The sequence below is a fragment of the Melospiza melodia genome, chromosome 1 (assembly GCF_035770615.1).
Source record: "Melospiza melodia melodia isolate bMelMel2 chromosome 1, bMelMel2.pri, whole genome shotgun sequence".
NCBI classification, from domain to species: domain Eukaryota; kingdom Metazoa; phylum Chordata; class Aves; order Passeriformes; family Passerellidae; genus Melospiza; species Melospiza melodia.
The window spans coordinates 43,254,757-43,266,265 of record NC_086194.1 but is presented as its reverse complement, the minus strand read 5'-3'; the positions used below and the strand labels follow the sequence as shown (position 1 = coordinate 43,266,265).

General features: G+C 42.5%; 1 protein-coding gene across 1 annotated transcript in view; it reads left to right on the top strand.

Moving 5' to 3' along the window:
* The first annotated feature begins 443 nt into the window (after nucleotides 1-443).
* ZNRF2 (zinc and ring finger 2) overlaps nucleotides 444-11,509 on the top strand; it is a 58,894-nt gene continuing 47,828 nt past the window's right edge. The window contains exon 1 of the mRNA XM_063155540.1: nucleotides 444-918. Coding sequence (XP_063011610.1) covers nucleotides 444-918 — 475 coding nt within the window. The remainder of the gene's footprint in view (nucleotides 919-11,509) is intronic.

Genomic DNA, 11,509 nt, shown 5'->3' with positions numbered 1-11,509 from the left:
GCGGGTGAGCGAGCGGCCTCGGCGGCGCTGCTGCCGCCGGTGCCCCGCACAGGGCTCAGCGGCGGCGGACGAGGAGGAGGAGGAGGATGGCGGTGGCGGTCGCGGCGGCGGCGGGCACAGCAGCAGCAGCGGCGGCGGGACCGAGCGGCCGCGCGGCGGGAGCCAGCACCGTCCCGAGCAGCTCATGGTGGCGCCCCAGACCCGCCAGCAGCGGCCGCGCCGGGGCCGCCAGCTGAGCCGGATCCCGGCGGGCGGCTCTCCCCTCTCCACACCGACCCACCGAGCGACCCGTCCCCCTCCCCCGACGCTCCCTCTCCCCCCTCCCCGGCGCGACCCGCGCCTCGGATCGCCCCCGCCGGGGCCGGACTGCCACCACCCCCGGGCGCCGCGGGGAAGGCGGCGGCGGCGAAGGGCACCGGGCAGCGCCGGGCGGCGGCGGGACCATGGGCGCGAAGCAGAGCAGCCCCACCGCCGCCAATGGCCGCACCCGGGCGTACTCGGGCGGGGATCTGCCTTCCTCGAGCAGCAGCAGCAGCGGCGGCGCTAACGGGACCGGCGGGCGCTCGGCAGGCGGCGGCGGGCGCTACTCGCACCTGGCGGCGGCGCCTCACGCCGCTCCCGGCGGCGCGGCGGCCGCGGCGGCCGGAGGAGCGGCGGCGGCGGGGAGTGCCGCGGGGTCGGCACCCCGGAGCAGGTCCTTGGGGGGGGCCACGGCCTCCGGGGCCCGGGCGGCGCAGTCCGCCTTCAACATCCCCCACAGCAGCGGCCCCTACGGCTCGCAGGACTCGGTCAGCAGCACCCCGGAGGAGGGCGGCCGGGAGCGGCCCGCGGGGGGCGGCGGCGGCGGCGGCTCCTCCGGCGGGCCCCGGCTGGTGATCGGCTCGCTGCCCGCGCACCTCTCGCCGCACCTGTTCGGAGGTAAGGGGCACTGCCGGGGCGGGAGGGTTTGGCTGCCTGGCCCGGCACTGCGGGGCCGGGGGTGCGGGCGGTGGGATGGGGTGTGCAGGGTCTTTCCCCGGCTCCGAGGTGGGACGGATAGTGAATCATCACTCCAAGGTGGCGTCCCGGTTTGGAGACGGGGCTCTCGGCCGGTGTCTCCTATTGTTTGTAAGGAGAGCTGTGAACGGGGAGGTTAAAAATGAAACGAGCCCGGCGGCGGGGAGGAAGCGGAGCCTCTCCGGCCGGCGACTTTAGACTCTAATAGCTGTAATCAGTGCCTGTGTAAATACTCTTGCCTACTACTTACATAATTAGAATTTAATTGGATCATGTGTCTCCGCCGTTTATTCTAAAATCGGACCAAACCCCTCTTTAGGCACTGATTAATGTGTGGCTGATGCTTGTTCTTCTTTCTAAGTTCTCTGTTCAGAAAGTCGGTACAGAAAAAGAGAAGTTAAAGTGAGTTTCTTTGTTGGTGCACCCTCTAAGAGGTGAGCAGAGGCGGCTGGCTGTCCGTGCCGCTGGAGTCCGGGCTTGCAGCACCGGCACCCTGTAGCCTTGAGGATGGGCACATGAGCTCCTGAGGCAGGAGGAACACTCGGCTACACTCTAAAATAACCAGGGAGCTTGAGGCCCTTGAAGAAGCACAGTAAACGTGGAGCACGTTGCAGGTTTTTTGTCTGTCTTGCGCTACCGAGATTAATTGGGCTGTATAGGATGGGGTTTTACTGCCTGTATTTTTTGCCTTGAAGTTGGAAATCATCTTGTTCGTTGCCAGCTGCGTTCAGAATTGCTGGCTCCCTTAAGTACTGTTCACGCTAAAGGCTGTTCATATAGGTCAAACAACGAGCAAATTTGTTTATTGGATGTATTCTTCAACTGACATTTTTAATACACACATATATATATTTATAAATATATATACCTATACAAACTTAATACCCAAAGGTGTTTTTTTAGGGGATAAAAGAAGAGGCTAATGTAAAATTTCTGCATTTCTTTATTCTTATTAATCCATTTGTGAATACCATTTGTAGGAGGTCGGCTTTCTCGTTTTCTGTGATTCACCCAGCTTTTAGCCGAAGCAGAGCTGTGTGCAGCCTGACCCTCGCAGGGTACACGAGGTTTCTGTCACATGGCCTGCTGCTTCTGGCTTGGTGACCTCAAGTCAGCATAGCTGTTACTTCCTATATCTAAAACTGCCTCGTCCCAGCAGTTGAACATTAACAAAAAGCTGTCAAACTCTATTACAGTAAAATAATATTTTCTTCTAAGAAAGAAAACATAACTATTCTCATAGTACCGAGCTGGTAGATAGGATTGCTTTACAAGGTTACAAGGATGCTCATTACACCACCAAAGTACCTTGAGGGGGAAGAAGGTGCATGTGTTTTTCGTAGTGATGAAAGGATGTGCTGTCATGGAGTCCTGTACAGTTCATGCTAAGCACAAGGGAATCATTAGAATGTGTAGCCAGTTGTTGTTCAAAGGTGAAACTTTTTTTTCCTCTTCAGTGCTTAGACACTGTCCTGCAACTTGCTTTGGTGCCAGAAGGGAGTGAATTAAGTGTAAACGAAGTGATGAGGGTTAACCTTGGAATCTGTATTCAGATGCAGGAAGGTCTCTTCAGAATAACTCTGAATGTGATCTTACTTTTCTATGGCATGTACTCATTCTTTAATTGCTGTACTACACTGTATTTTTGTCCTTGGAGTGATGCAAAGCTTGTTGCTTTTACCAGTGCAGGAGGAGTGCCAGGAGGGGTACGCTGTCTTCATCTACTCACTAATGAATAAGGACTGCCATATGTTAGGAGTATAACTGGCAAGTTTCAAGAAACAGTAAGATTTTTAGTGAAGAAGCAAATAGATTCATAATATCTTGTGACTACATAAAGACAGTGGGTCTTAATGGGATGAATAACTGCTTAATCATAATACTGCAACACCTGTGAAGAAGGCCTCTCTTTTAGGCATTATTCTTTCTTTCAGTTTAAATATTTTGTGATGTTGATGATACATTATTCCACATCTCACTCAGTGTTGCCATCTTTTTCTAGTTGCATGCTTTTGTGTTTTCTTGATTCTTTGTAATAACTACATGGTTGAAAAAAGTAGCCCAACTGGACATCATACATTAATAGCATCAGCATTCTGAAAAATAACTTGAAGCATTGTTTTTGTCCTGATGGTAACTAGCTCAAGCTTGTCTAGGTGTGGTATCTGGCATTTATCTTGTGTATCTTGAGCATGCTTGAAGTCCCCTCCCTTGTTTTGTAACTTGCAAATTAGCTGAATTATTTATTTTTAACCTGAAAACTGCCAAAATTAATTGTGAGGATTAGCATAGCAATTCTGTGAAAATTAAAATAAAACAAGAAGAACAATAATACCTTCTGTAAGTTGAACCAAATCTCCACCTATCTATGTTTTTAGGAATACTGCTTGGCTTTGTCAGTCGGTGCCACGTGGGTGTTGCATTTGTTAAATTACTGTAATTAATTTGCCATTAGTGAATTACACTCTATTGTCACTTTTACTGAGCTGTTTTGCATGCTGAAGTAATGTATAAATATTAACCCCCTGATGTAACATGCTTAAATCTATACTAAGCTTGTTACTACACCATTTAAATGAGAATATAAAGGTTACGTTAATGTACTGGCGAGTGTGTTCAGTGACTGCCTGTGTTCCTTTAGTAGGAGCTGTGGCAGTAACAGCCTTTCTTGGCTGTGAAGGTCTCCTGTTCCCATCTGACCTCAGGCTAAGGCACTTTTGTGAACAACATACAGTGGAGTAAATGCTGCTGTGCAGCCTGGTCTCATCTCAGGGGGAGGTCAGTTCACTCAACAATCAGTGTCTTGGTCTCACAAAAGTACATATATATGTGTGTGTGTGTTTAACTTTGTGCTCTGAGCGTGCCTGAAGTAGGCTTAGGGCGTTAAGTAGAGTGAGACCCAAATTCCATAAGATCTTAGGGCACTCCCAGAGAGGCCAAACCTGTGCGCGACATTCAAGAGCTTTCTTGCAACACAGTGCCAAGTTCCAGCTTCCTTTAAGGTGATAACACTTATCGGGAGTTTTGACCAGTAGTTTCCCTGCTCTGTTCCTCAGTGAATGGGACTTCCCCTCTCCTCCAGCCCCAAAGTAAATATTCTTACCTTCTGTTATGTGTAGAAGAGTTGGCCCTGAGGAGGACCATGGGGCCAGATTCACATTAGTTTTCCCACTGTGTTTTTAGAGATTACATACTCCTCAGTACTGCAGCAAAGCTACCACTGTAGTTACAATGTAGCTTGTTTTTGTCAGTGATGCAATTGGTTCAGCTAAAAATGGACTTTTGGGATGGCCTCTGCTTTGGATAACTGCTGATGTGTTACTTCCATCACTTCAAGTGTTGACAGCTCCTTAGAACGCTCTTCATGTTTATGTTCCTGTTTCTGGGTGGTCATAACTGGGAGAATTCTTGGCAAAAACACCTAGTATAACTATCCTTCTGGTGTTCAAATTTGGGAATGTTGTTGTAAGACAACAATGCCTTTGAACTGTTTTTTCTTTTGTTCTGTCATTAAGAGTATCTTAGGGGGTAATATATTAAAATTCAGCTGAAGATAGCAGAAACTCAAACATATCGAGTTTTTAAAATTTTCACATCAGTTCTTCTTTCAAGATGATTGAGCAGAGACTGTTCAAGTATTATACAGAATCTCAGTTTGTGTTCTATATGGTCATATACAATTTTATATCATGTTTTTACAGATAGATTTTTAAATATATAGTGTTGTCAGATACAGCTGTTAACAGCCTTCATGCCTATGTCAAGATTGGGAATAATGATTTGGAGATAAGGTTGCATCTGTTCAACTCTATTAGGAGAAGGAAGTTTATGTTCTTCTTAAGCCAAATAATGATCAGACTTCTTTTATTAAGTGCTCTACAGTACAGGATTTATCACTAGCTACTGAATGTACATAACATGGGTAGAACCTTGTAGGTATATTATAGAAGCATCTATTTGTGATGATAGTACAAGTAGCATCTATTATAGTAGCATCTATTTGTGATAATAGTACAAGTAATGAATGAATTCTTCATTCTATAAATGAAAGTTTATGAAACCCTCAGATTATATCCTAAATTCCTAGTTGCATTGTGGGAAGCAGATAACAGTAGAAGAATGATGTGAATTTTCAGAAGAGTTTTTTAGATGTCTGTCAAACTGTCTAGAAGGCTTCATCTTGTTTTGTTTCCCATCAGATCTGTTTAGTTATAGGATACATTTGGATGTATTTTTGAGGTTCAAGTGTCTTTTGGTCACTTCTCTTCCCGTATGGCACAAGTACTATTGCTTTGAGAAATTATGACACTCTGAAACACTTCAGACCTAATGCTGCTCCCATTTTGCAAGCTAAAGGGCACTCTGAGGTCTTTGCCCCTGAATTGGGAGAAAGGTTGGGAAGTGTGTCTTGGAGCAGGGCTGTTGGGCTGGTGGGGGTAAGGAGTAGAGATGTTCAGCTGTATCATTGAGCTGACTCCAAAGAACAGCCACTTTTGCAGTCTCTGAAGACATGGGGGATTTTGTAAATGCATTAGCATCCCCTTTACCAAAACACAGATTGAAAAATCCATTGTGCTAGGAGAGCAGTCCAAGGATAAGTCTATTGATAATGAGCTTTAGAAGGTCTGTTCTGATGAGTTTGAAGAATCCAGTCCCTTTGCAGTCTCACTGTTCCAGTGTTTAGTTGGGCTGCTCTGTTCCTGTGTGCATTCAGTGGGCAATACACAGCTCCTGGTTTGGCAGCAAAGGTGTAAACCCTCCTTAGTCAAGGACAAGAAAAAGTAGCAAAAAGTCCAACACCACCAGCCACCTGCTCCAGCTCAGTCAAGAAAGTGCTTGTAGTCTCAAATGTTAAGTGTTTGGACAAAGTGAGCTAAAAGAAGAACTGTTTGAGTCTTCTGATGGCACTCATGAAGTCTCTGGGAGTCATCTTTCATTTCCTTCAGTTGGAAACAGGTCTCTGTGATGATGAGTATCTTGGGGCAGTGAAGTAAAGGCTGAGATGAGTGATAGGGGATCTTTGAAAGGCTCTTTTTTTTGAAGTGCTTTTATTTTTCCCTTTGTTCCCCTCTTCCTGCTTGGTCAACAGAAGGTTTTAGGAGAAGATAAATAATAAAAAATGGCAGCACTGCATTTGTGGGAGAAATGTAAATAGGGGAAACAGTCTAATTGTAATGGCATATATAAATATTTCTTTTGGCTATCAAGGTAGCGATAATACCTGATTGAACCTTTGCAGTGCCAGTTTAAACAAAGGCCTTCCTCTTATTTAATGTCTTCTGAATACCTATGCAAGCCTGATATTCTGACAGTGTCTCTCCTCATGTTCTGTCATATAATTGCAGGCTAGTCTCCAACAACCTCCCAAGTAATTTCTTTGTCTCATAAAGAAAGCCTTTTGTCACTGCTAGAAGCTCAAAACTATTTTTAAAACACATTGCCTATGCATCTGTTTGGGTAAGTTCTCCTCGCCTGTTCTTGCCAGCTGCTCATGGAAAACTTCATCATGCAAACGTTCTTGAATTGCTCTCTTAGCCTTGCAGGAAACTTTTAAGTTTTGAATAAAGTTGTGAAAAATTTGGGGTAGGTTTTCCTTGCTATTTGCGTGCAACCAATTTTATATTACTTTCAAGATTTTTCTGCAGTGTCTGCTGCCCATTAATGGCTTAATTAGTTTCAGGAGAGGTGTATGGTCATTTCAACAGATTGTGTTCATTTACTGTGGTAATGGAGCATGTTGTTCTTGCAGATGTTTAACCCATGAAAAGAAAGTGAGAAATCCTTGAGTGCTCTGAGTTTCTATTTTGGAGCATCTTTAAAGACATGCATCTTTCCAATCAAAAGAAAACAATTTGTGTAAAACTGCAACTACCTGAGTAAAACCAGAAATGCCTATCTTAAACATCTAGGAGAGTATTTTTTGCTGTCTGATATCTGGATAGATATTTCCTAAACAAGTGCCTATGTTCCCAAGACCACCTTTCCCTTGTAAATGATCATGGTGCCTTTCATGAGGATGTCTCTGTGTGCACCCAGAGGCTTTTGACCTCTGTTGTTTGGTAGGCTTCAAATCCCTGGTGCTTTCAAAAATGGGAGGGCAAGCCATAGAACAAATGAGGCTGGTTCTCCCTTTCACTCTGGACGTGCTTCTATTTTCTGCATGGAAATTGAATAGTACTGACCTGGAGAGATCAGGAAGCATGCAGGAAAATCTCCTAGGGCTCGAGGTGTCTGACTGCCTGCCAGACAGAGCACACAAGAGTGCTGTGTGGGATTTGACTGTTACCCCTCTGTTGTCTTCAGGAGCTGACCTAGCTGGGTGTTTTCTTGCTAGTCTGCTCTGTCTCAAAATCAGACCACCACAGCCTGTGCACAGTCCCCAAAGGGTGGGTGTGCTGCATACCATCAGGGATATTTTTAGTAGATTCTGTTTGCTGACTGACTTAGTGTGCTATAAATACAGAGTTCTCATCTGGCATGCACTTTGCGTGTCTTCTAGTAACTTATAATAAATTCACCTAAGAATAATGGCAAGGAGAAGCGAGCTGTTAGGATTTGTTTGGCTTTCCATACAAAGTGTCATTTATATAAAGCAATTATTTAGTAACATTTTAACTGTAAATGTCTTTTAAAACTAGTGGTATTCCAAAACACTTCCTAGTTGGGTTCTCATAATTAGTCCTTACGTCAGACTGATTTATACTGCGTTTTCATTATGGTTTTAAAAGTTGAAGGTGGACTTTTTAGGTATGGGAGGTTACTTGAGGATACTGTCAATACTAGTAAATTACAGGCTTTTTTATACCAATGCTAGCATATTCCATAAGGCTTATTCTCTGGTAAAAAAAATGAAAGTTATGACTCTCCTGGAATTTCTTTCCCCTGAAGTATAGATATATGTACAATTTCTTGAGTTAAAATATAGTTAGGGCACTTATAGGACTCAATGCAGAAAGGGAAGGATCCCATGTCCTCTTAAAATACAGATGCATTTGACTTTGAGTGTTGAATTTGACACAAAATTGAAGGATGGGTTCTTCCTTAGTTGTACTGAGAATAACCTGAATGTAGTTGTTCTGTATTGCTAAAATAAAAACTCTCATAGCATGCACTAACAGATGTGAAGTTTTCCATATACAGCAAAAGTCTGCTCAGAGGTGCTTTCTGCAGATTGCCTGAACACATAAGCAGTGTTTTGAGAATCTAAATTTTTTTTTTATAATGAAATCCAGACCAATCTGGTGATAGTCTTTCAGAAAACTTACAAACTAGATTGTCATGCTATCAAGAATCTTAGATAGTCCGCTGAAAAATTATGTTACTTTGAATCTTGATTTCCTGCAGCTATCAGAAGTTTTACTTATTGTAGAATGAAGAGTATCACTCCTTTATTCTTCAGTGTCAACATGGATAAAAGTTCCAGTTTGGGAAAAAAGAATCTTACTTCCCTTAAGAAAATGCTGTGGCCACTACTAAAAAGATCAGAGCATCGTCAAATAAATGTCAGAGGGACAATGGTGGACAATCTCCAGATCGTAAAGAACAATGACAGTAGTAAAATGTGGTTTTCTGTGGTCATTTAACTGCTTTGCTTTCACTATGAGGCAGTTCTCTTTCTTCCCAGTGTCTTGACTGCATCAGCAAGGATGACTGAAGTAGCCTAGATGCCAGACTTGAGAATTTGCTGTCCATTTTCTTGTGTCTGTCGTTAGGGAAGAATGAGTTTAAAATCACAGCCCTGTGTTCTAAATATTGGAAGGCATACTTTGCATGTGTATGAGTGGCTCAGGTCTCCAATAGTATCTTAGATTGGATAATGATGGTTCATCTTCAGAGCTGATTGTGATGAAGTTTTCTAAAAGGTGTGTGGCTGAGTTCAGGCGTGAGGCGCCCAAAAACAGGGTTATCTATGCAACTTTCCTTCTGATTTTTCAATGCTGTGATATTTTTTCAAACTCAGTTGTAGATTAGAGCTGGTTTATGAGTTTTAGGGTTTTTTCACTCTCTTAGCCATGTGGGTGTAGTTGTTAGAGGCAGTCAGATCAGTTTGGATAGATACTTGTTTTATTTTTATACTGGGAGTATTACTCAATGAATGGCAAGTAGGTGGGTTGCCTAAGTACAAAGCAGAGTAAAGATGACTTTTTTAATCAAACCTCTAGCTATCTATTAACAAATTACAATTCCAAAATAATAAAGCATAATTGTAAAACTATTTATATATTTTTAAAGTGCTGTGAAAAGAAATAAAATACCTTGTTTGCCCATGCAGCAGTGCTATAAAGCTGTTGCTGGCTGAAGAGAAATGATCTACTAAAACAGCACATGAATGAAAACACCATGAAATTCACATATGGAAATGGGCTGCATGCTATCAAAGAAACACTCTTTGAATATCTAATTCAGCTGTCCTAACATTTGCATACTAGATATCTAATATTCAAATACCAGATGACAAGTTCAGAGGCATTGCCTTGCTTTTTGAGGTCTGAAATACAGTTAAAATTAATTGAAGAGTAATGCATATTTGCTACAGCTCGGCTGTTGGATTGGTTTATATCCCAATGTGCCATATCTGTGCGTTTGTGTGTTTTTAAGTGATAACATTTTCAAAGACACATGATACTGAGCTTCTTCATAACCATAGATGTAAAAAAATGAAGTGCTAAAAATGTTATTGAAATAAAATACAGTACTGAAATAGCTTCTGGTTTGGAGGAAATACAAATGCCATTGCTAGAATAATAAACCGTGTACCAAAATAAACTGGTTTTCATGCACTTGATAAGACTGAGATCCAGTGACAGCATAGAACTAGGGAGTGGAGGAAATGTTCCTTGGAAATGTGGGGCTAGTTTTGCTGCAAACAAAGGGATAAGAAAGCTAATGCAAATAATGTGTTTTATATTGTGCAAGGGCGGGAATGGATGATGTGTTCAGTCCAGGTTATTCCCTTTGTGCCTCCACTTGGCCTCTGCAGTCACAAAGCACACAATTGTGTTCAGCTGATGAAGTCAGAGTATATTCATTTGATGAAGTTCAAATGATGAACACATTTGGAGCTGGAGGGCAAAAGTTCCTCCTAGTGGGTTGGGCTGGTGCATGTGACTTCTCTAGAGGTGTGCAACCTTTTACATATAGTTAATGATTGTGTGTTTTGCTTTAAAGCTTTGTTTACAAGAAATGTTTAAAAGCATTGTAAGCTTGGATCATGTAATTTCTTGACATTAAACCATTTAATATGTTGGGGAAATCCATTAATTTGTGAAAAGTGAGCTGGAATTAAACTCTCTGAAGAGAACTTGGATTGACGGCAATGTTGAGATTGTTCCTATCCACACAGATTTATGTGGTCATGGAGTGGTTGTCAAAAGCATTCTAATTCTTAAATTCTGGTCATTGTTGATTCTCTTTTAGGGATTGGCTAGCCATTAAGCAAGTTGCAGGGAAAGGCTACCATGTTACAACAAATATAAGGCAAGGCATACTTAGCATTGATAAAACTATTCAGGGTATAATTTTTGCCAGGAGTTAAAAGAAATAGCAGAAATTAATGTTTATTATTCTAAAAGCAAGAACCACAACAAGGGTCCTTGAAATCTTTTGCTCTGATGCTTAAACAAACAAGTTAAAAGGGCAAATATTTAGCAAGTTTTTATAAGAATTGTCTAGCCAGTGGTCAGAACTACAGCTTGCCAATACCCTTGTATTTTTCAAAGTGCTGTAAAATACTTTATTAAGATGCACTTCTAGGGACTCCTGTTTTTCATCATTGTTCCATCATGGATTTGCCCTATCTCTGGGCTGTTAAATGGCTATGTCCCCTGGCAGCCTAAAAGTTTGTTAGCTATTACATGCAAGCATTCTTTGAAATATGTTTAAAAACAAATGTTTGTATTCAACGTGTGCTGGCCCAGCACTATTCACAAAGATGCAGAATTAAAATGAGTGAAGAATTTAAGCACCCCAGGAAATGTTAGCCTCAAAAGAAATCATCTGGCGAGGCTGCCAAACTTGTAAGCAAGGGAGAAGGAAAGGTCTCTGTGGAATGGTGGTGTTTGTTGCATTCTTTCTTAGAGGGAATTGGGATGCAGGGATATGGATACTGATACTGTTGTCTTCCAGTCTCTTACACTATGGTCCTGTGACACTAAAGCTCTGTGTCACTTATTGAGAGCCTCCCCTTTTTTCTTCCTTTTACTGGCCCTTTTGCTGTTTTCTGTGTGGATGAGTCATCTTACTTGCAACACCTTTATTAGCAACTGTAGTGCCCCTGAAAAACAAAAATAAATATGCAGAAATACTGACTTAGCGGGATCTTAAAAATACTCACATTTAAAAAGAATATCAGTGTTTAAGTTTAGGGCTTGTTTCTTTGTTTTTCTTAAAAGACATAATATAGGGTATTATGTATAATTTAGATTTTAACTTTAATATCCTAATTTTATCTAGCAATTGTATATCAGTACTGTTAATGGAGGAATAACACTGAAGAGAAACCTACTGAAATAGA